The sequence below is a fragment of the Brachycentrus maculatus genome, unplaced genomic scaffold (assembly GCF_059751285.1).
Source record: "Brachycentrus maculatus isolate JH-2025_06_01 unplaced genomic scaffold, ASM5975128v1 h1tg001294l, whole genome shotgun sequence".
In the NCBI taxonomy this organism is placed as follows: Eukaryota; Metazoa; Arthropoda; class Insecta; order Trichoptera; family Brachycentridae; genus Brachycentrus; species Brachycentrus maculatus.
The window spans coordinates 215,055-242,104 of record NW_028281961.1 but is presented as its reverse complement, the minus strand read 5'-3'; the positions used below and the strand labels follow the sequence as shown (position 1 = coordinate 242,104).

General features: G+C 32.4%; 1 protein-coding gene across 1 annotated transcript in view; it reads left to right on the top strand.

Moving 5' to 3' along the window:
* The first annotated feature begins 3,041 nt into the window (after positions 1–3,041).
* The window catches only part of LOC148299177 (zwei Ig domain protein zig-8-like), a 61,992-nt gene continuing 37,983 nt past the window's right edge, over positions 3,042–27,050 (top strand). Inside the window, exons 1-3 of the mRNA XM_088276323.1 lie at positions 3,042–3,415; positions 4,820–5,019; positions 17,676–17,886. Of these exons, the coding sequence (XP_088132449.1) occupies positions 4,837–5,019; positions 17,676–17,886 (394 nt within the window). The 5' untranslated portion in view covers positions 3,042–3,415; positions 4,820–4,836. The remainder of the gene's footprint in view (positions 3,416–4,819; positions 5,020–17,675; positions 17,887–27,050) is intronic.

The window sequence follows — 27,050 nt, the reverse complement described above, 5'->3', positions numbered from 1 at the left end:
GGTATAAAATAAAATCCATGGCACCATTTTTTTCTTCTTCTAACCCTTTCCTATACCCAGTGGTGCAAAGAGCACTGCATCGAATACGAAGTGTTATTTTGATCGCTGAATAAATGAAGGTAAAGTAGCCAGCATTGCTCTTCAGGTACCAGTCTAGGTAATATTTAAAAAATATATAAAAGGGAAGAATCGCAGATATATATTTTGACTCCCATGGGAATCAAACCCGGGAAGATTAGCATGGTAGACAAACGCGCTGATCACTGCATTACGGTGGTGGAAGAGGCCATTCTACGAGAACAGTTATGGTAATGGTGCAAAACCTGTTATATTCCGTAATGATTAAAATTTGTGCGACAAAAAAATGTTAAAAAATAATGCGAAATTTATGTGGTGTGGTTGTCAATCATGGATATAATGGTGAATGTTACAAGTGTATAAAATAATCGCCTATGAGGGGACTTAGACCCTGTAATATCCACTTTCATTTTCATCTTCATCTATGTGGAGGCATATTTTTAAATACATTTTTTTTGTATTATTTATTATTATTTTTTGGCAAAAGTTTCTCATTTCGTTAGCGTATATATTTATTAAAAAAACAAAATGAGATTTTTTTATTTCTCCGCCTCCGTGGTGTAATGGTTAGCGTGTTTAGCTACCGTGCTGGAGGTCCCGGGTTCGATTTCCAGGGTGGTGGTACTAAATATTTGTGATTTTACCCGCTAATATTTATTTAATATTTCCCTGGACTGGTGCCTGGAGTGCAGGAGTGATCACCTTGCCTTCATGTAAGTTACGATCAAGATAATATCCTCCTATCAAACCTGAACATATTGTAATATCAGTCAATGTCTGTACATTACACAGCTATTGAAAATCATTGGACAGATTGAAAAACTGGCAGTACACAACGGAGTCCTGGTTCCGACCCTAATGTATGAAAGTGAAACATGAAGTTGGTAAAATAAGGATGAAAATAGACTGAATGCAGTCGAAATGCGATCTCTCAGAAGAATGTGCGACAAAACGATGCATGATAGATGTTCGAATAGTGAAATAAAGAAGGAATGCAAAGCTGAGACAAGCATTATCGATAAACTTAAGAAAGGTGTGTTGAGATGGTTTGGAAATGTGGAACGAATGGCGAATGTATTTGGAAAAAGAAGCAGAGGAAGACCGAGAAAAACTTGGCATGATCAAGTATGCCAGATACTTGAAAGTGGTCAGGTAAGGAGTTGAAACAATCGGCGGGAATGTATGAGGAGATGCATGAACGTGGAAGAGGCGAAGAATGTTTGCAAGGACAGAGTGGTGTGGCGTTCTATTCTCTCTGCCTACCCCTGCGGGGAAGCGGCGTGATGGTTAGTTATTTAGTCAGTTTAGATTGAAAAAGAGAAACCAAAATCTATTTTGAAAGGTACAGAATGTTTTAAAACAAGGGATGGTGAATTTCTCTCCCACTCCATGAGTTTTTAAGGATACTGCAAAAAATTTAAGCGGAATCTCCACCCTCCACGAAATACTTTTGAATCCTGAAAATAAAAGTTTTCAAGGCGACGACCCTTTTTTGTCGTCTATATCAATGGTTCTCAAAGTGTGCTCCGCCGTGATCTGAGACCTCGCATTGCCTCTGCGAGGGCTTCACTGCGATGAGCACTATGGAATTCAAGGTGATTCAAGGATTCAACTTCGTACCTACCCTTAAATGGAAACAACATAATAATAATCACATCTTAACATAGATGAAGAAAAATATACAAGGCTGGATATTTACAGGGCTGACAACCTGTCTTAGGCTATTTTAAGCGAACAGTTTACACATCACTCACTCCTTTCAAGAACGTCATAAATCAAAAAACTTGATTTTTCAGGAGAACGTTTCTAAAGTTTAAAAATATAACAAAATGTATTAAAAATAAATATCAAGCCACTTATTGAACTTTTTACTGTGCAACACATATTTTAGGTAAAACTTGAAGGTCTTTTCTCCATTTGAATTAAATGATTAATTTAAAATATTTAATTTAATTTAAAAAATAATTAAACAATAACTTTTCTTCAAAATGTAAAAACAATATTTTTTGTCCTGTAGCGGGTAAATATTAAGCTAAAAATATGCCACTTTTGCTGGGATATAGTACATTTTCTGGGCATTCTGAAAACATGCACAACTGAAAATTGTCGATTTTTGATTTATGACGTTCTTGAAAGGAGTGAGCGACATGTGTATCGTTCATTATTTAACCTGAGTGTGGCGGTTGTCAATCATAGGTCTTAATTTTTTGCGTGTATATTACGTTAAAAAAGATACAAAAAACGTATGTATAAAAAACTCCACCGACAAGACACATATGGTGGGTCTGTGCATTTTTTAAAGTAATTATGTATATGAATTGAATAAATTAATACATATATAGAAGTACATGAATACATTTAATAAAAATAGCTCCAAAGTATACAAACCCAGATTTGTGAAGAAAGATTTAGACACAATGAAAATCTTATAAACAATTTTATAAATTTAAAGTTGAATCAAAACAATATTATTATATTATGTATTGTATTATAATAATGTTTTATTTTGTGTACTATTGTAGAAGTCAGTAATTTTAATTAAATGATACAATAATTAAATAATGAACATAAAACCAGATTTTTATTATTTGAGGGCTGCGCAAAATATTAAGAAATTTAAAAGGTTTTTTTTTCCAAAAAAATTGAGAACCACTGGTCTTTATGAACTACGTTGTAACTGTTGGTCAAATGTCCCGAAGGGGTCTCGGAAAAATATGGCAACCTCAAGAGTAATTACTGAAAAATACATATTTAAATTTTGGTAAACCATTTTTTGCTGTCATTTTTGTAGGTTTATCGATCTGACAATTTAATAAAAGATTCTATATATAGTATGTACCTAAATGAATTCCTTTGATGTTTGAATTTGAAAAGTGGTCCGTCGATAAAAAAGAGTGTGACAGAGAAAAAAAACAAGATGGCGTTACGTCAATTGTTAGAAGGTTGGCTTGAAGTGTCGTTTCTTTGTTTTTTTTTTAAACAATACGAGTATTTTGAGTCTCACATTATAAAACGTATTTTTATTATTACTTCACACTTGTAACACGTAACTTGAGAATAAAAGTAAAACTTTACACAAACGTGTGACTTAATTTCAGAATACGTGATTTACAAAGAGACATTGTTACTTGCGATAAAAAAAACTGTTTCCGTGTGAGTTTTTACGACTGAAGCATCCGTTTGGTGCGATGATTTAGATACAATGGATTTATACCATTATAGAGTGGATTTATCTTCTTAACCTTGCATTCTTTCCTGAGATGAATTATCTTTATAATAGTATACATAAGGAAAGAATGCAAGACTAAGATAAGCATTATAGATAAAATTAAGAAAGGTGAGTTGTAATATATTATTAGATTAAAACCAATATTTTTAGCTTTTCCACATTTATTTTTATTTGACCAGCGACCGAGTTTCGTCGTTACCGACATCATCAGATTGGTGATGATGTCGGTAACGACAAAACCCGGTCGCTGGTCAAATAAAAATAAAAGTGGAAAAGCTAAAAATATTAGTTTTAATCTAATAATATATTAAAAATGCAATTCCATCATGAAGTGTCAGTGGATAATTTAAATCTATTAAAAAGGTGAGTTGAGATGGCTTGGACGTGTGGAACGTATGAGTGAGGAAAGAACGGTTAAACAAATTTATGAAGCAAATGTAGTTGGAAAAGGAGGAGAGGAAGACCAAGGAAAACTTGGCACAATCAGGTGTGTCAAATACTTAAAAGCGGCCGGGTCAGGAGTCGTAATAATCGTCGAGTATGTATGAGGAGATGCATGAATGTAGAAGAGGCGAAGAATGTTTGCAAAGACAGAGTGGTGTGGCGTTCGATTTTCTCTACCTACGGCGTGATGGTTAGTTAGTTAGTTAGTTAGTTATAACCCCAATCATACGTACAAACTAATAGCTCCCATAACCAGTATGGGTTCCTGAAAATTAATTTATCCTTCGTAAATATTCATGCTGATAAGATATATCACACGCCCACTAATGAAGTACACATGCGGTTAATTTATATTGTGCAAATTAGTACGCGGTGTACAAATGTATGGTTGGTATTTGCATAAATACATTAGTTTATTCAATTCCCATATTCTCACCGTATTTGGTGCATAAATTCGTCAGAGGTACTTATGCCCACAATAAAACAATGGCCGTCTATGTTTGGATTAAGAAAGTTTTTTTAGCTGTAAAGTGATCACTTGACCAGCCTATGATTGGTCGTAGACCCTGTGAATACCCATACATCCATATTTCCTTCATCTTTGTTGAGATGTCACAAAATAATTCAAGTTTTGTAGTGACATTTCTTGGTGGGACTGAATTTTATATAATAAAACAATAACTAAATAGTTTTTTCCACATGTATTCTATTTTGTCGGTGATCGAGTTTCATCGTTATCGACATCATCAACATTATCAGCTGGTGGGCGGATATACAAAATTCAATGTTATTTATACAACAAGACAGGGTTTCAATAACATGATTTTATATAATTTTTGTTACAAAATGAATTTAAATTGAACGAATTTAAGTTGTCCATTATAGAAATAAATACTTAGAAGTTAAAGTAAGGGTTCAAAGTAGGATTTTATATTATCAAACTGTATAAAATGAATGTAGAAGAGGCGAAGAATATTTGCAAAGACAGAGTGGTGTGACGTTCGATTTTCTCTGCCTACGGCGTGATTGTTAGTTAGTTAGTTAGTTAAAGTGGCTTTATCGTTCCAGATTCGCTGCAAGTGACCATGGAGGAGTCGTCCGGGCAGGGCCCGAATCTGCTGCAGCCGCCCACCGTGAGCAGCTTCCCGTTGTTCGGCGCCGACCGCGTGGACCCCTTCTTCGTGTCGCTCGCGCCGCCCAACGTCACCGCCCTGGTCGGCCGCTCCGCCTACCTCAGCTGCCGGGTGCGGAACCTGGGAAACAAAACGGTCAGTTCATCACGTCCACGCTTTTGTCCGCCTCCATAGTGCAACTTTTATGCCAGCCAATGACAGTTCCCACACACCATGAATGCCCAAATATTTCCATATTCTTTTTCAAGATTTTTTTCATCTTTTTGAGGCATGTATTAACAAAATAAATTGAAATTATTAATGAAAACACTTGTTTTTTGATAAGTGGTAAAAAAACAAGTGGTAACAAAAAATCTCTTTCACTGTAATGGTCAGCTCGCTTGGCTACCGTACTGGAGGTCCCGGGTTCGACGTGTGTAAAGTGATCATAACCAGCATATGTCAGGTCATAAGCCCGGTAAATACCCACACTTCCATATCCTTATTCATCTTTGTTGAGATGTCAAAAAATGTAATATGTTTTATCCTTGTTTAATGTTCAATTCCGGATATCCTTAAAAAATAAGTGATTGATTATGTCTAAAAAGTATGAAGAAGATGAGTCTCCCAACATAAACTTTCCTGACATTGCTTTTTTGGTCAGAGTGCTTGTCGAGAATTTTTCCCATTTCCTTTTATGACTTGATGTGGACAAAATGACGCAAATTTGCCTGTTTTCTCATTGGAAATATGTAAATTTTAATACAATTCTTGGTGACAAAATACAGTTTGCTCTGAAAGAGACTGCTCTCTAATTTTCTAAACTTTTTCGTATAAACGCGATTCGATTTATATCACCATAAGTTGTAACAAGTAGATAATACGAATTCCAATACGTTATATTAACCTGGTATTAAATGATCAATTTGATGCAGTTAATTAATAATTATACAAAAAGTAATAAAAATATATATGTTTTGTAAACATATGTTGTTACGTGTGTCCCAATTCTTTCTTTTTTGTAAAACGTTTACAAATTAAGTAAAAACAGCTTGGATGTTTTAATTTAAAAAAAGTAGTTATGAATCACATTTTTATCAATTTATGGCAAATTTTATTAACCTTGACCCGTAAAAATGTATCATTTTTTAATAATAACATAGCTTTACACAACTTCCTTTTTGCGGAGACAAAATTGGGTTAATGTGCTTTTGTTTTTCTCGTTTCTCTTTTAAGTATTTATGCGACTTTAATTTTTGTAATATTACAAATAATTGAACGATGTAAACGATAAATAATTCTTAATTTTGATGTATAACTCATTGAAAAAAAAACATAATGTGGATCGAAAATGTTTACACAACCCTGAAGTAATTTCTAACATACTCTCCAAAATGTCTCTTTTATCTGAGAACACAGATCTGACGGATCTGGTATTTCTTGATTCTTCTTCTTCTTTAAACCCTCATCTGCACCCCAATAGTGCAAAGGGCACTGCATCATACAAACGCAGTGTTATCTTGATCCTTAACACGTTAAAGAAAAGGTGATCAGGGAAATATTGAATAAATATTAATGTGAAAAAATCACTCCTATTTATTTGATCCCCTGGGAATCGAACATGAGAACTCCATTACTGTGGCCAAGTGTGCTGACCATTACACTACGGAAGTAGAGTACCTTTCTTGCTACAGCACTGACAGCCGATATATCGGATTTAGGTAGTTTGATAAGGTATGATGCTTTGCTCGGTGTTAGGAAGATCAGGTGTAAACACTGAATTGATGAAACGACCACGAGAGTCATATTACAGATGTTCTATGAAATGTCACTTTATTTCCTGTCCTAGGTACAAAAAAGTAATTCGGTTGACAAAGTAGACCCCTCGTGATATATCGCTGCGGTCAGGGACATAATAAAAGCACCCTGCGAAACGAAGAGGTCCTTACCCCATCAGGACACCATGGTGCAAGACCGTATTACGAGGATAATCATAAAACGGAAGACTAAAGAGTTCAGCGGCTAAGAAGAGAATTAACTGGAGAAAATTCTAGAGGAAAATCGATTAAGTTTTAAATTGTCGAGGAAAACGCTGCGAAAATACACTTTAGAGGATTCTTTGTACTTAAAATTATCTTCTTTTATTCCACTCGTTTGTTTTTATTTCTCTAACAGTCACAGTAGAAACTCTAGAGTTTAATCTGTTTATTCTAAAGAAAAAAGATTTATAATTTAAGGCTTACTTGAAAAATATCACTTTTTCCTAAAATATAATCTGACACGTATTTCGATTCTGCAAGATTTTCACATTTATTTTCAAACAGTGTTTGAAAATAATGCATCGAAACTCGTGTCACAATATATTAAAAAGAGAGTCCCAAGGACCCAACTCTAAAATTTAGAATTAGCTTCACATACGGTGTTTGAAAATGATACGGAATGCATCTAAACACGTGTCACAGTAGATTTTAAGAAATAGTGGTATTTACTAAGTAAAACATTAATTAAAAATAAATAGTGGTATTAACCAAGTAAAACTTAAAGTATAAATCCTTTTAAAAAAATACATATATATTTTGACTTTCCCTTGGGAATCGAACCCATCCCCTTCAGTATAGTAGCCAAATATGATAACTACTACACCATGGAGCTGGTTATTATAAACCTTCTAACCCTTATCCGTAACCTATAGTGCATAGGGAGCTGTGTCGTATTGACGCAGTGTTATCGTGATTGTTCCTTACACGAAGGCAAGGTGATCGCTCCTGTACTTTAGGGACATATTAAATAAATATTGGAGTGTAAAATCAGTTCTATTCTATTCATTTTCACCCCACTAAAAATCGAACTCGAGACTTCTAGCACTGTAGCTAAACACGCTAACCGTTACACCACGGAGGCGGACAAAATGCTGGTTATTATTAATGGTACACCAAAATTAGTTTTTATATGAGCATAACGTATAAAGACTGACATTTTGAATATAAAACAAAATATCGCCCAACGCGCAGAAAGGAAGGGATGTAAGGGTACAGTGATAAAGGAATAAGGGTTTAAGCTGGTAATTATGACGCGTAATATAAAAGAGAAAAAATGTCTGTAAAAGATATTAATTTTATATTTTCAGATAAGGATACTATGCGAATGCTGAAGGAAGTAAAATACGATAAATAATCATAAAAAAATTAAATGAAGAGTGGTAAAAAAAATTAAATATAATATTTCTGCAATTAAATGTTACTTTGTATTAAAATCACTATAGTTATAGTGACTTTAAAACAAAGTTACATTTTAATTATAAAATGGAATATCACAAAATTAGTGCTACAAATATAAATTATATATAATAAATATTTTAAGCACTAACATTGTGATTTTCCATTTCATAATTTGTTTTAAAATCACTTTTTATAGGGATTTTAAAACAAAGTTGCATTTTAATTATAAATTGTATAATCTTTCTAATTTAATTAATTGATTTGGCAGTCACTTTATGGTAATATCTATCCATTTACAACACGTACATGTTTAACCCTGATGACGACAAGAAGTCGAAACCAGTTGGAGAAAAAATGTACCTATAAAATAGTGGTCAAAAACCAAGTCATTTTATTTGATCAATTTTTAAATTTTAGTTTAATTTGGTTAATACTCGTTCATAACACTATTAAACCTTTTGCGAATCTTGTTTCGATGCCTCCCACATCTTTAGAAATATACCATACGGTGATTGAAAATGAAATTAAAATATGATAAATTAAAAAAAATCTATGAACATAAATAAAAATATAAACATTCACAATATTTTATGTGTGTTCAAATTCTTGTTCTCAAATCTCGGTTTCTTCACTTAAGAGGTATTTTCACACTATGACATCTCAACAAAGATGAATAAGAATATGGAAGCCTGGGTATTAGAAGGGATTTGACCTGTCATATAGTGGCTAAGTGATCACATTATACACGTGTAACATTCAACACCTTACCAATATTGAATTATTTTTTAAAAGATGTATGTATGCAATGCTGTTGGTTTCCTTTCAAATTTTCATGAAAAAGAGGGATCTTATGCACGTTTATATTTCATAAAGAGCTTTACTAAATATATTTTTATTTAACTTAACTATATATGGTGCCGAAGAATTAGTATATGCAAGAAAGTTTAAGTCTTACTTTTTTATATCACCATTCGAACATCTATCATACATCGTTTTCCACACATTTGTCTAAGAGATCACATTTTGACTGCATTCAGTCTACTTTCATCATTCACTTCCATATATTAGAATTGGAACCAGGACTCCATTGTGCACTGCCAGTTATTATCTGATATAGATTTATATTATCCACTGACACTTCGTGATGGAATTGCATTTTTAATTTATTATTAGATTAAAACCAATATTTTTAGCTTTTCCACTTTTTTTATTTGACCAGCGATTGGGTTTTGTCGTTACCGACATCATCAGACTAGACCTGTCATCACCAGTCTGATGATGTCGGTAACGACGAAACCCGGTCGCTGGTCAAATAAAAAAAGTGGAAAAGCTAAAAATATTGGTTTTAATCTAATAATAAATTATCTGATATGTTTTTATGCTTGAAAAAATAAAGTCATAATGCTCGTATTCATTAAACGGCTTGAAACAATTCACAAATTAAAAATGAATTCGCAATTTTGTTCCTCGAAATAAGCAAAGATGTAAAATTAATTCGTAAAAAAATACAAACCGACGCACATAAGCGTTTATTCAAATTTAACAAAGCCAAAAACCGACGCAGGCTGATTGCGGGCAATTTTTTTTCACGGAAAACGTTTTATGGACCTCCTATCATAACGTATAATGTCGTACATATTTTCTGCAACTTTATTACTTTCCAAGTGGTCGCTTAGAGTAAACTCGAGTAGAAGAGAAATGCTTTCTCGGCAAATAAAGTCGCGAAAGAAGAAAAAATACGGCCACCGTAAAGCAAGTGATAGTATTGTTTTATTTTTGTTACATATCAAATTAGGGTACGTCCGCCTCCGTAGTGTAATGGTCAGCATGCTCGGCTACCGTTTTGGACGTCTCGGGTTCGATTCCCAGTGGGGGGGGGGGGGTCAAATAAATATAAGTGATTTTTTCACTCTGGTATTTATTAAATATTATCCTGGACTGGTACCTGAAGCGGAGGGCTGATCACCTTTCCTTCATGTGTTAACGATCAAGATAACACTGCGTTTATATGACGCAGTGCCCTATGCACCATTGAGTGTGGATTTCTTTGATAATGCAATTCTCGCTTGTTTTATCCGGCTGACTTTTTCTGATTTTGATCTACTTTTCTGAGTTATATCGCTGATGATAAGGATGTTGTTACATTTCTTCAATCAAATATTTTATTTCAAATTGAATTAGTTGCATTATAATCAATTGCTTTGTTTACTAAATTGAGGGAGAAAACTATTTAATCTGATTAATTAACACAAAATTTTAAATAATATTATAGACTGTCCCTTGTTATTGCAAATGATAAATATTTACTCCCTAACCAGAAACACGAGAAACCGTTTTATATTTTATTGTTTTAGCAGCCGCAGCCGGACAGTGTCTGGATTCAATACTCCCATACACCGAATGCAAAACCTCGGCAATGATTTCGCGGACCATATCGATATCTGGAATATGTCACTTCCTAACTCTAAAGCAATAATAATTTCATTATTTCAGGCTAATGCATAATTCCTTGTTTTTTATACGTTCATTCTTAATATATTATTTGATTAAAACCAATATTTTTAGCTTTTTCACTTTATTTTTATTTGACCAGCGACCGGGTTTCGTCGTAACCGACATCATCAGACTGGTCCGACGGTAACGACGAAACATGTCGGTAACGATGAAACCCGGTCGCTGGTCAAATAAAAATAAAGTGGAAAAGCTAAAAATATTGGTTTTGATCTAATAATATATTAAAAATGCAATTCCATCACGAAGTTTCAGTGGATAATATAAAACGTTCATTATTGTTTAGATAATTACTTTTTCAACCGATAATACACTTTTTTTACAACATTTTGAGTGTGTTCAAATACTTGTTCAGAAATCTGGATTATCTCCAATTATAGAAGTTATTTTTTTTAATATTTAATTTTTATTTTTAAAATTATAATCTAAAATAATAAAAATAAAAATGACATTTTCTGGCATTTCTCATGTATGTGATTATAATCCAGGATTCAGACCTCACATTCTAATAAAATAGTTTTTGCTCAATAAAAAGCTTCTTTCCATCTCAACAATAGATGTCTCTAGTGAAGTTCTAGGGATTCAAGAGCAGTGTTTTGAAATTGGTTCATATATATATATATATATATATATATATATATATATATATATATATATATATATATATATATATATATATATATATATATATATATATATATAGAACTTCCAAGAATTCGAGTAGTGTGGGTGTCAATTATGGGTAGAATTGGTAAATGTTACACCCATGTAAAGTGATCACGTAAATCAGTCTATGACGGTTGTGAGCCCCGTAAATATCCAGACTTCCATATTCTTCTTCATCTTTGATGAGATGTCAAAAAATAATAAAAATTATATACTTAAAAAGAGAAAATATGTTATTTTAATCATGAAGTATACATGTAATACCAAATATTATGTACTAATTGGCGGATTGGCCGCTAGCAAAGGAAAAAAAAGTCCATGATGGGCAATACCGTGATATTGAATGTCTATAAATGGGTCAATATTCAACGTCGCGACGCCTACGATGGTTCTAAAAAGGGAAAAATCTGAAGCCCGCATGCGAATATCTGATTGACTTTGATTTCTAATAAAATCTTATCTCTCACAAGGCTATTCGATGATATCCTGAGCGTTAAATTAACTTACATTTAATTCCTACCTATTATCTAAGCCGATGTGTGTTCATTCTTAATTACTGCTAGTCAAGTATAGTATATCTTGGTTATGTATTTATATTGGATTCTATCATATATGTACATAATTAGTCTAGCTTTGGTGGATGTTACTCATTCTGTAATTGCCTACAATCTACATTGCTTTACAAATAAATTAGAGATAAAAAGTGTGTACGAGTATTTCGTTATATTTTATCATACATATAATTACAAATTACAATAATGAGACGTCACTGACTTTTCCATACTGAGGGCACATTTTATAATACTTATTTATTAAACTATGTGAAAGAAAATTGTTTAAAACATGTTGTCAAATACGACATGGCTGAATGATGCGATCTATTTCAAATCTACCCACTTTTATATTCCATTTAAGAATAACTTTAATTTATGTATTAATTTTTAATCAAACACAGATTTTTTGAGTCTACTAAGTCGTATTTTATTAACAAAAACACATAAAAAAATATATTGTGAGAATTGTTTCGCCTTGTTAGGGCATTATCAAACGAATGTGAAGATCAAATGGACTACGGTCCTTATGTAGCCATACAATTCTTAGTGACAGTTTTAACACGTGCAGCAATAATTTATGGAAGACAACAGTAGCTAATGGGGAATGTAGGTATGTACCCTTATATTTGTTTTCTGGGAAAGGAAGAATTTATTGACATTGCAATATTTTAGAGAATTAATATTTTAAAGCTTAATACAATTGTAGGTAATATTTTTTTAAAAATAATTTATATATGTAGATGTAATTATTAGTTTATCAATAACGCAAGCGTTTACATAGAGAGAGATGATGTACAATATTAGTCTATTTAAATATGTTTAGCAGTAGTGAAGACATAAGGTTGGTTTGTTGATTAGGTAAACAATTGTCACAATATAATTTTTATGTGTTTTTGTTAATAAAATACAACTAAGTAGACTCAAAAAATCTGTGTTTGATTTAAAATTAATACATAAATTAAAATGGAGTTCTACAAATAAAACACCAAATCAATAAATAATCACTTTAGTATTCAATTTCTTTAAAAAAAAACTTTATGCATAGTGAAAGCAAGTTCTTTTGACCAAAAGAGGTACGGGTTTAGTTTTGTTTGATGTGTTTCTGTGATTTGGATCTTGTAGTTCTATACATTTCAGTAAAGTGTGATAGTTGTGATCTGTGTGCTCTGCTGGATATTTTCGTATTGCTATATAAATTTACCAAATTATAAAACAAAGATTACAAAACGTAGAACAAGCTTGATACCTCTTATATTCCGAAGATATTAGTTGAAAAGACAGAATGAAATGCTCTCCTTACAATCCATTGTATACTTTGTGCAATACCACTTTTTTAAACAATTATTTGTGATATAATTAAAATGTAACTTTGTGTTAAATCACTATAAATTTTATGGTGATTTTAAAACGAAGTTACATTTTAATTATAAAATAGAAAATCACAAAGTCAGTGATTCAAATATAAATTATATTAAATTATTTGCGACTGCCGCTTTCGGAAAATCATTCCATCATCAGGAAATAATAATGAATAAATTCCATAATAAATAACCAACTAAATTTAACTTCGAGTCCACTTATGAAAATATTCCCATTGTGATTCATTTGTCGTCGTTCTCTCTTTCAAAATGTTTATTTTTATACAAATGTCAAATCGTAATAATTTAATTTTTATTTTAATGAATTGATGATGGAATGATTTTCCTAAACCAGTAGTCACAAGTAAGTGTTTCAAAATCGTGGTATTACACAAAGTAAACAATGGATGGTAATGAGAGTGTTTTATTACCATACCACACAGATATCAATGCTTTAAATATACAAAATATAGACAGAATGAACCCTGAGATGCTCCGACTTCCAACTTCTTTCATATAAAACGATAAATATTTCATCTTAAGTAGAGACACCTATAATATTGAGTTATCACGCAAGGGGTGAATAATCCTGAATAAATAATAATAAAATTGTGGCAAGTATTCCCAAAGGTGGGTAATAATTTTATGCGGAAAGTTTTTCATTAAAGACGGAATAAATGTAGTGCCATTATCGTGGTAAATGTTGGAAATATCGGAACGCGCTAAATATTCGAGTCAGGTTCCAATAACGTTTTGGAAAGGTAGCCGAAAACAAAATGTACATAAATGAACACAGTACAGGAGCGAACTAGCGGCATACCAAATGATGAGGCAACATTTTTCAACGGTTTTAATAAAAGGAATTTGGGCGGTTGTTATTAATAGCGGGCGAGCACTTGTTGGGCACTGAATATTGATTCCCTCGTTAAGATTAATGAACGGAGGCTGCTGGGATCATCAATATGGCTGTTGGGTTCGCTTGGATAAAGGAGAAAAATTGGCGGGAAATAACTGGGCCTGTTCGTATATATTCCGGACTCGTATTCGGACAAATGAAATTAAGACATTTCCGCTATGGATGCCTGTTGAAAACTAATCCACTCAACGGATTGATTCTGTAAGACATTAGAGAAGGTGTCATTTATTAAGAAGGATTGAGAACAAATATACTCGTATGTCTTCTATCTAAACGAATATGTGTCTTTGCTGTAACCTCTACTATGGAGACATTGTGGATACGGAAATATGTATATAAAATCGTTTGAAATTATTCGAGATTTAGAAAGTATGGATTGAAGATTATTCTAGTTAAACATTTACGTCTTAACTGCTAATTAAAGATAAAAATTAATAAAATTGGCCAATGTTTACAGATCTACACTTGATCTGATGATAGAATGGTTATTCCGAAACCTGTTGTCATAAAGTAGTGTTTTTAAGTGGTATTACACAGAGTCTTCTTTATTTATTACTGTTGTTCTGGCTATGTTTTTAAATAGTTTTACTGTTTAATAGATTTATATTATCCACTGACACTTCGTGATGGAATTGCATTTTTAATTTATTTTTAGATTAAAACCAATATTTATAGCTTTTCCACTTTTTTATTTGACCAGCGACCGGGTTTCGTCGTTACCGACATCATCAGACTGGACCAGTCTGATGATGTCGGTAACGACGAAACCCGGTCGCTGGTCAAATAAAAAAGTGGAAAAGCTAAAAATATTGGTTTTAATCTAATAATAAATTAGTTTTACTGTGTCCACCCTTTGCTTTTATTGTTTTTGTTTTTTTACGTATCTCTTTTACTTTGTTAAATTTTTTGTAGGTCTCTTGTTAACCTAAATCCGAAAGTAATATGTTTTTTTAAAGTAAACAATGAATGATAAGGAAAGTATGACCATGGGCGATGCTGAGTGCTGTGCGCGTTGCCGTTGCCTTCGACACAGGCGCTGCCATTGCGGCTGTGATTTGTCGGCAATCTGTTTTACTTGTATTTAGGGAACATTTAAATAAAATTGATTTAATTAATAGCGAATTAATTTTAAGAAACAGCTAGTTTTTAAATATCTATATATTTTTTCTCGAATTCTTATTTTGAATATTGGGATACCATAAAAGTTTTTTTTTCACATATAAACAGCGTCGTTGTCATGAAAAATCACTGCTAAAAATTTACGCATTTTACTTTTTCTCAGTATTAAACTAAGTTATATTATTTACACATTGATATGTAGTTACGTAATGCTTTCAATGTTTGTGCGTAAAAGTGCAAGTAAAAATTTAGATTTATTCTTGTTACTATGGACAGGATATCCGGAAAAGGTGGGTCCTGAGTTTAGATCTGAATTCAGCAGAATTCCGGAAAGATCTCAGATTCCGGGAAGGTTGTTTCACGCCGTAGGACTTGCAACAGTGAAGGGTTGTTTTGTACTGGGACAACGTTTGGGTTTAGATAAAAAAATATGCAATGTAATCATAAAAAAAACTACCTTTTCAAGGAGTGAAAAAATTTACGTTTATATTTTTCTACGGAACTTTAATGACTTAGATTTTATTATATAAAATGAAAGGTGGTATAACGGGATTTTCGTTATGTAGTATGTATATGTATATATAAATATTTTTTATATGTATATATCTTCTTCTTCTTCTTCATCTTGTTGTGGGCAGTTTTTAAGAGAGATTAGCCTCCTGCGATGTCGATTCCCAGCTATCGACCCATCTCTTTGGTGATCTGCCTGGGAGTCGTCTACCATGGGGTTGGCCGTACAGTGCGATGTGGGGGAGTCTGGATGGTTCCATTTTCCTCACATGCGCATCCTATTGTCTCCTTCGTTGCCTTCCCCACCTAACGCTGTATATATAATGATGTATATATAAATGCAATTTATTTTGAAATGAATCGAAGAACTTACCGAAGTATTTTACATACTAGGAGACGCCCGAAAATATTATTTAAATTTTTACGTAGCTTACAATTTGATCAGTTATTTTATTCACAACATTTTGGGTGCGTATAAATTCTTATTCACAAATCTTGGTTTCTCCACCGCTAAATAAAAGCATTCTTTAACCAACTCGATCATAGATACTGGCGTGAACTCACATATGAAGCGACGCGTCGCACGTGAGAATTATATATTATATGTAAAAGTTCTAAAAATTTGTGTAGTTGTGTTTGTCGATAATGGAAAGAATAGTAATTGCTAAATGTGTATAAAATGATCTTTCATAATCTTCTTCATCTATCTTGGAATATCAAAATGTAAAAAATACTCCTATGTGGAGAAAACAAGATTAGTAAACAAGGATGAATTTCGGAAACATTTGTAGCTCTCAAATTTACCTTATTTATGTCCGTTATTTTATGACTAGTACATACACATATATGTATAATATTACATATGAGTATGTTTTCAAATACCAGGAAGCATCGGATAATATAAAGACCATAAACATTAAAAGAATATTGATTTTTCTGTCAAACTTTATCCTCTTTGTATCGTGGCGGTTATTTTTCGTCCTCGCAGCAGTATGTTTTTCGTAAAATTCTGTGCCAGTATCCTGAAACTTCCATACCATATACATTTTTTGTCTGTGTGTAAAGCATGCATACTCGTTATGAACCCGTCAGTAATTGGTCACGTTTCTTTTGCAACAATTAACGATGCTGTTTTAACCTATTTCCGAACTTCAAAGAAATTTCGACATAAAATACGTGTGTATTTATTTTTCATAGTCACATAATCAAAAAAATAAAGGGTGTTTATGAGATTCTCGTTTCAGAATAAGGATTATATTAACATTTTATTTTTTTCAGATAGTAATTTCGTAACCAAATGCCAACCAGATGGGTTTATTCTTAAAAAAAGTAATACATTATAAATTTTTTTATGAAAAAATACTAGTTTTGAGAACATCTGTAGTTTTCAAAACTAGTCGTGTTTTTATTAATAAATTCAGAAAGTGATCTTAGAAAAAGTTTTTTTTTGGTATGTTTTCGCAGATACTTTGTGGCACATTTCATGCTTTATAAAATAACCAACCTTGTTTTTAACCACTTTTTTATCGGTACATTTTTTCTCCAACCGGTTTTGTTAAGAACCTTGTCTTCACCAGGGTTAAACATTTACATGTTTAATCCTGATGATAACAAGTTTCTTGTCGAAACTGGTTAAAAAATAGTTGTTTTTATTTTATAAAGTGATTATATTTTGAATAGTTTAAATAAAAAAATTTGGACAATTTTCGGATACGACAACTTTTTGTGTTTATTTATGTAAATATGACTAGTTTCGAAAATAGATGTAGTTTTCAAAACTAGTCGTGTTTACATGAATACATTTAAAAAGTGGTCTTATACAAGTGTGTTATTTTGATACAGAATTTAAAACATTTAAAATATTGTGAATATTCCTAGCATTCATAATATTTTAACATGGATCTAAAACTTTTGTTCCTTTTCAGTTTTGTTCGATTGTTTGATTCCTGGATTTTTTCAGGTGTCTTGGATACGTCACAGGGACCTGCACATCCTAACTGTTGGCAGCTACACATACACGTCAGACCAGCGCTTCCAGACCACGCACCGCCAGGAGACGGACGATTGGGTTCTGCACATCAAGTGGGCGCAGCTTAGAGACGCTGGCATGTATGAGTGCCAGGTCTCCACGCAGCCAGTTAGGAGCTACTTCGTCAACCTCAACATTGTTGGTGAGACAGAAAACAACCTAGGCTCGTATTCATACAGTATTACACTTTTTCTTCTTCTTCTATAGGCCTCTTCCCCTTCCTTTCATTTCCCTAACTCCAAAACGTCAAACCCATTTTAAATTAAATAAAATAAAACATTGTTATCCGTCATTCATTTATTTTAACTCATATACTTATTACAAAATAAATGGACATTGGCGGGCTTATTTCCAAGAAGCAATTTTTGTTTTAATTTAATTTATTTCAAAACATATTACATACATAAGTCATATATACATATAATACTCCCGATGAGAAATTTCTATTTCTCATTTTTGGACCAAAATGAGGAATATAAATTACATTTCTATCTCAAACCAATCAAAGATAAAATAATGATACTGGTCAATGTTTGACCCTTATACAGCCGTTTGAAACTAGTGGTGATATAGTGCTTTTACAGAAGTATCATCGATTAAAAAAAAAACAATTTATGCACAATTCATTGCAACCTTCTTCTTCTTTAACCTTCTGTCCTTAGTGTTGGACATACGTAGGCCTCTACCGTGTCCTTCCATTCCCTTCGATCGGTTGCCAAACCAAACCAAACAAAAACAAAATAGTGATTTTAACTAGTTAAAGTTAGAACCTTATACAGCCTTTTGATATTAGTGGTGAAACAGTGTTTTGACAGAAGTATCATCGAAAAAAAAAGAATACATTATTTTCAATCGTCCATCCTCTAGTGCTGGATAAAGGCCTCTTCCGTATCTTTCCAATTTTACGGTCTGTTGCTGCTAGCAGCCAATTTCTACCCCGCACAGCGGCTATGTCGTCGTACCATCTTTTTGAGATCTTCCTAGGCCTCTTTATTTCTCCCAAGGTCTCCATCTCAGGATTTCAGGGGTCTTTCTTATGTGGTCCTGTCTTGCAACATGTCCCGCCCATTGCAACTCGAGTCTTGCTACGCGATCCATGGATCCGCTTTTCTGGTTCTTTTCCTAATTTTTTAATTTTTAATTTTATAAATCAGGTTAAAACCTAGCATTGAATTTTTTCATTAATGGCTTTATGAATTTGAGCATCTCTGCCCTTCTTTTTGTCAGAGCCATGGTCTGTAGTGCATATGTATTCACTGGGAGTATCCAGGATTCAAACGTTTTTCTTTTAAGACAGGTTGGAATCTCTTTAATCTCAATTAATTAATTAAGAAAAATGATCAACATTTATTAAAAATGAATTGAAAAATGATGAAAACAAAGAAAGCAAAGGAAGTAGGATAAGGCAAAGAATTAAGGAAAGGAGAGGTAGAGAAAACGAAAGAAGAATATGGTGTACAGGTAGGGTTAGAAGGAAAGATAGTAATTTTTCAGGGATGGTGTATTTTTCACATAAAGTGGTAATTCATTCTTTGAAATTACTGAAGTATGATGTGCTTTGAAGAGGAATGTAAACACATATTGTCTTTGCAGGATCTAAAATTTACTGTATCCTTTAATATTTCAATCTTTCTAACCACCAAACACGCGTAAGGTAGTCTTATGTATGACACTATATTCAAATTATATTCTTATATATTATATTCAAAGTAAAGAAAGCAAAAATACCCCTATGAGATACGTAAATATACTACAATTGTTCCTGTTTATATTTGCATAAACCTGCATCCATGTTTATAATAATATGACAAAACTTTCCGACAATCTGATACACAATACTAAACGTGCTGAAAGACAAATAAGGAAAGTTGTAAGCAGAACTGTCCCTGTTATCACAAATAATATAACATTACCTTATTTACAGACATAAATATAAAGGTCGTTTATATTCGAAGAAAGGATATATGAATCAAAATACAAAATAAACATAGCTGTCAGGTCAATAGATATGTATTCCGAGGTTATTTGAGAGATAAAACATACTTTCATTAATAGATTCAGTATTCATTATGTGGAAATATCTATCCATTTTTAACTTGAATTTTACTTGGGAAATACCGCTATTCCTTAAAAGCTATTGTGACACATGTTTCGATGCATTCCGCATCATTTTCAAACACCGTATCTGTTATATATTCAAACACGGTATTTGAAAATGCTACAGAATGCACCAAAACACGAGTGTTAATAGATTAAAAAAAATAGTTGTACATACCACATAAGTAATATTGAAATAGAATACAGTATACAATACCTATCAACATAATTTCTACTATACATATTTACAGGAGCATTCTGAAGAAGGTTACTCAATTCTGTACCTTTGAGAGTACAGAATAAAGTAAAGAAAAAATTACCTTTCAATTTAGGTATGTCACATAGTGTGGGTTGTATTTCTATAGAAATGAATAAAAAAGAAAAACCCTAGCGTGTTATTTTGTTCTTCTATTGTTTCCAACAATTTTGTCATTTTGGATGAAAATACTATGTACACTAGACCAGTGAACTCCAAACTTTTTTTATCGCGTACTTTTATGACGAAAATAATTATAAATTGTACCAATATGAACCCAATAAAATTTTTGTATGTTTTTGAACGGAAAATCAAGATTTTTTAAAACGATTTAGTATATGTACATGAAATTTAGGCATTTTAATTTAATGGGAACAATTTGATTGAATTCGTTAATTGATTTCGGAAAAATCTAGCTTGAATCCTCCAATAAAATTCAAATTTTGTTCTCTGTTATAATTTAGACAATGGTTTACCGAAATCTAAAAACGATATCATGATACTGTCTCTAGAAAATTCTACGTAATTTCTTCGATCGCAATGAGACTTAGTTACAAAGAGTACCTATTTATAAATCTAAAGATAATATAAAGTAACGTCATAGTTCTTATCGTAGTTAAGAAAGGCTGACTTGGTTATTTTATATACTTTATAAGTTCGTCAGAAATTGTCATCCGGCCCTTCTGTTTAAAAAGATGGGTACTCAATTTTCGCTTTACTTAAAGATTTTATCAGTAAAAAAATATTCTTTGACGTAAAATGAAATAAAAAACATGCTGAATTTATTTTCGTTGTGTTCATACTAGACATGGAATCGAATAAAAATAACGATTTATTTAAAATTAGCCTTTACTTGATTCGGTTATTGGATTTGAATCATTATAAAAATTTACTGAAAAGCTAATCAAACTAATTATTGGATAAATTTGGTTACGTATTGCATAAACATAGTTATCAATACATTTCACATAAAAAATCCCAGGAGCTTACGACCTGGCATTTAATACACTTATGTAACGCTCATCATTCTGGCAATTATTGATTACATCTATATTCCATTAAGTCTGAAACCTGTATATATGTAATGGTCCCAGAACCTTTCACATGTCGGTACGATTAAAGATACGTTTGGAAATATGGCTGCTTGTAGAGTCATCGATTGAGAAATTGTTGAAGCATTTTATAGTATCCTATCTTTTTTTATATAAAAAGGAACGACAGATGTTTCATATCAAATTGAGATACCTATAATATTGACATCTTATCCGTAGGGTAAATAGAAATAATCTAGTGTCTGATGCAATAAATAATAAATATTGATAAAAAATAAACTTAAAAAAAATCCAATATAGATGGCTGTTGTGTACTCACATGTACTGTGTTACGAGATTGATTTACATATATATATCTAGGACGTGGTGTGGTTTTCAATCATGGGTAGAATGGTTAGTGTTAAATAAACATCGACTCAAAAAAAAAATTATTCAATTCGGTTATTGGATACGATCATTAAAGCTTATCACACCAGTTAGTGAACTAAATTGACTGTATATAGCGTATTTCTAGCTCCTAATAATTTAAAAATTTGACATCAAAAACATAAGTTGGAAAGGAATTTATGCTGAGAAAAAGTAACGAATGCCATCCCAATTTGGTAACTGAAAAAATAAAGCTACCCATCAGTTACACGTCTAGTTCGTTCAGTAAGATAATTCATCTAAATCTTTTGAAATATCACTTGATCTCCACTTCAAATACAAATACAAAAACAATTTTCTTCGAAAGATCAGAAAATACACTTTTCATTCCTTCAATACCTGTGAATTCGCTGGTAAATAAACAAGTTTCAGTCCACAATATTTTGAGAATGTTCAAATACTTGTTTACAAATCTGGGTTTCTCTTTTTATGAATTTTTTATAAACATTTAAAATTAATGTTTTACTTGGTAAATACCACTATTTCATAAAATATATTATGAAACGTGTTTCGATACATTCCACTCACGTTTGGAAACGATGCGGAATGCATCGACACACGTGTCACAACAGATTTTAAGAAATAGTAGTAAATATTTACCAAGTAAAACATAAATTAAAAATCGATAGATATTAATTACCACAATGTGACTGTCGAATAAATTGAAGTAATTTACATTTTGATACCTCAACATGGACGAAGAAGAATATGGAAGTTTTGATATTTACAGGGCTTATCACCTGTCAGAAGATGGTTAAATGATCACTTTACACACGTTTAATATTCACCATTTACCCCATGGTTGACAACCACACTACTCAAACTCGAGTCACACTATTCAAATTCAATACTAAAAAAAGAGAAGTGTGGTTGTCAATAACAGGTAGAATGGTGAATGTTACACGTATGTAAAGTGATCACTTAACCACTTAACCAGCCTATGATAGGTGATAAACCCTGTATTTGAATTGTCAAAGTATATCTTTCTGTTCGATCCGTACGTGAAGCTCGGTTTTATATAACGAGATGGTAAAAAGTTAAAAATACATGTACCGAGTTTCCAAGTTACAATATGGCTAACATCGTGTCGGGACAAAGGAAGTTGTAGAGTAGTATTTATAATAACAATAAAAAATGTGTGACCCGCAAAGCCGCTTTTTCACGAGCTTATCAGTATGTATGAGAGAATGGAGAGGAGAAAATGTTATGTAAGCATGGAAAATCCTCTCTGAGGGGGTTACTCTCTAACGGTAATACGGCGCGAATGACAAAACCGCGCGTAATGAGACTAGTAGCTATCCAGAAAGAAATTGTTGTAATTGATATTTTCTTCTTATAAATATCTAAGGGTTTATTTTGGAGTGGGAAAATACACATATTTAATTTTAAACAAATTTTTCTTCAATTTCCAATTTCGTTATTGACAAAAACGAACCCGAAATCACAGTTTTACTCTCAAGATTCTATCTAACTGTACATTGATGCTACTTCAATTAATGTATAGTAATATCCATTTTTTATATTTAAAAAAAGTTATATCCATTTTTTAAATCCATTAATGCCTAGTAATATCCATTTTTATATCTTATATCTATTATCCATTAATCTACATGTAATAATTATCCTTTTTTTCTCCATAAATGTATAAAAGTAACCATTATTTTTTTCCAAAAATGTATTGTAACTCCATACGGCATTTGATATTTGATACTGAATGCACCAAAACACGTATCACGATAGATTTATTCGTGATATTTACCAAGTAAAATTTTTATTAAAAATCGATCATAGTGACAGTTGAATCTTTTAATGAAATTCAAGTTAAATCTTTATGATTCTAATAAAACTGTACCTGTAATTATATTATTTTTCAAGATTCTTCTTTTACGTCTCTAACTACTGATCATTCTCTCTCCTCTTTCGACACAACATCGTCTGCATCGCTCATGTTTTGAGATAGTGTTGTAAAAAAATACTTATATTATATAGGACTTCTTTCGAGTGCTCGCATTCATTCATAGAGTTTTGATAAACCTGAAGTAAAAAAATAACTTTTTTTTGAGAAACTTACAAGCAATGTCCGTTAATCGCGGATTACCGAGACCGCGGAAAGCGAAGGATGCCTGTACTCGCACTTGCGTCATCGTTCCGCTTTTCTCAAGGGATAGGCAAAACGGTTATAATGCCTCTTCCTGTAACTTCGCCTATCCTTGTACATATTGTAGGTACTCTTGTCCCGGGATAAACTCTTGCTCGAACGTACTTTCCCGATCTTGTGACTTTTGAAACAATTTAAATCCTGGAGATATTCTACATATTTTAATCGTACTTCGTGTCACAGATATTCGCACGAATCTCTCCTGCTTTTATCTGATAATATATGTACATTTGTTAACTGTTGATAGCAGTAATTGACATCGTAACATTTGTATATTTTCTGCTTTTGTACGCGTTTGATTGAACACGCTTTTTTAAGAAAGTTCTACTTTTATTTAATTGAATATTTAATATTTTTCAGGAACTTTGAAATGAAAAATCAAAGAGAATACAAACAATCATATTAGGATTTATCACGTAGAAATACATAAATGAGTAGTTATTTATACAAGAATTAGTACCAGTAACATATTCTACAAAAAATCTATTTGGAAGGATAAAAGTACTCAGACTTAGAATTAAGTACTTAGGTGCCGTGGCGTAGTTGGGTAGACGCTCGACTGTGAAACTGGCACCACGGGTTTGATTCCCACCAATTGCTAAATAAATTCACGAAATATTTATTTTCAATTGGTCTGGATGTTTGTGACACATTTTCACGTCTACCTTCTCTATCTTTACGATCCTACCTGCAGATAAGCCTGTAAAAGAAGAAGCTATGGGGGGGGGGTTATTCCTTAAAAAAAAATACACTTATAAGAATTCTGCAGGGAAGTTTTCTCAAGATTTTCTTTATTTATTTGTCCGCCTCCGTAGTGTAATGGTCAGCACGCTCGGGTACTGTTCTGGAGGTCCCGAGTTTGATTCCCAGGGGGAGTCAAATAAATAAAAGTGTTTTTTTCACTGTAATATTTATTCAATATTACCCTGGACTGGTACCTGAAGCGGAGGGCTGATCACCTTTCCTTCATGTGTTAATATCAAGATAACACTAGATTTATATGATGCAGTGCCCTATGCACCATTAGGGTGCGGATTAGGGTTGTGATTTTATTTATTTATTTTTAGAAGGTAAAAAAGAGATAAAGTACAGGTATAAAGTGAAACACACCTAACTCGTGTTTTGTTCTAGTTAACAGATAATAAAGGAGACGAGTCACAGTATGTTTCATTATGGTTTCTCTCAGCTTGATGGATAAACTTTGTATGTTTGTCAGTGGTTTACAACAGTGTTTTATTGCTACTTGTGTTAGTTATCAGACTCGGTGTCTTGAGGCGGACTTATACGATAAGTTTATTTCAAGAAATTTGTCAACAAATTATATTAAATAACTTTAAACAAGAGAATTCCTTTGGAACCAATTATTTTAAAAGGAATGTTAATTATCTATATTAAAAAAAAAATAAACATTTGCATTACACCACTTAACAAGTTTTATTTCATTACACACGACTAGTCCCGATAAATCTAGTCGTGTGTAATGAATAATATAAGCAGTGTTATCTTGATCGTTAAAATACGAGGAAAAGGTGATCAGCCCTACTACGATTCAGGTAATATAAAATTCAGGGTAATATTAAGTAAATATTTGATGTGAAAAATCACTTTTTTGTTAATTTATTTCAACTCTCATGGGAATTGATCCCGGGACTTCTAGCTCGGTAACCGAACACGCTGAGCACTATACTATGAAGACGGAGAAGAGTGAAAAATACGAGTACCAAAATATATTCAAAATAAACAAATTGTAAACAGGAAATTGTCTTCCAAGTAATAGAATTAATATTTTAAATAGCTTTATTAAAATATTTAGATGTTTTTCCCCTCAGGGCCTAGACAACATTATGTACAAGCTTTCGGTCAAAATTCGTCCTTCTAATTGAAATGTCAAATTCATACATTTCAATACGAAAAAAAACATTTACACGACGTTTAATCTAACTCAGTCAAGGGAATAAATTCGCGACTTCAAAGCTCGAAAATAAGAAAACTTTCGAGAACATTAATTGCCTCACAGATGAGATGTAAGAAAATTAGTTGAATGGTGTGCGTCAAGCACCTTTTAAAGTCCTTTATCCCGTTTATCGTTAACTTTGTATTCTATCAAACGTGTCAGGCGAAGTTTTGTCGTGAGCAAAGTTCCAGACGAAGGTCCGCGGCAATAAATATTTACCGAGGCACTTGTATATATTATAATCCAACGCCACGTAGCTGCTCCGACTCTTTATTCAAAGTTTCCGCGTTGAAAAACTTGTAAAATATTCTCGCCATGTGACGTCCCAAAATGGCGTCGATCGGCGGAAAGTGCGGAGGGTCGGAATGAAATAGTTTTCCAAATCAAAATCCCGAAATACAGGATGTGTCCCAAAAGTTGGGAAATTTTTATCTCTCTAAGGAAAATTAATGAACAAAACCGGTACGAATTGTTAAACTAACTAGATGAAGCAATCACAATTTAAATCATTTATTGTTTCGACATTGATTTTGTGGAATGACATGTTGATTCTTTTAAAAATGAATCACTTGTATAAAACCACTTATTGAGTTTTATTTCATTATACACGACTAGTTGAAAATAAGAGTTGTTTTCATCAACAGATGAATAGTAAAACTTAAATCACCTGTCAATGAAAGCAACTGTAGTTTTCAAAACTAGTGTGTAATGAAATTAAATTCAATAAGTGTTAAAATACAAGTGTTTATTTTTTTTATTAATCACATTTTATATTTAATCTTAGATAAAAATCAATGGATTCACAAATAAAGATTTCCCGAACACAGGACAATTCATTTATTTTCATTAATTGATTCGACAGTCACTTTGTGATAAAACCTATCCATTTTTCGTTAAACATTTACTTTTTACTACCGATTTACTACTGATTATATGATCAGTAGGGGTGCAGCAAAAATTAAATTCATTCCATGACTTTTGGGACACCATGTACAGCAACAGCCGGCGAAGTTTCCGCGAAATAGTCACACTGTAGGTAACGTATCGCCGGTGACATATTTTTAATAACAGAACCTCAACTACTCGAAAACGGGACGTAAATAGGTCGACTATTTACAAAGTCGGCGGGGCACGTATTGGGAAAGTTTGGGAATATTATTTATGGAAGACCTTTATCTTTGAAAAGCGCCTCCATCCACTCACCCCGAGATGCTCGTAACTCGTAATGATTACTCGCAGGACATGTCTCTTTCCCGGGACACTGCCCCAAGCTCTGTTACTTCACCAATATTCTTTTTACCAGTTTCAATGTCAATATTCCTTATTTTTATTAAGCTTCCAATTTCGCCTCTGTCTGTGTTTA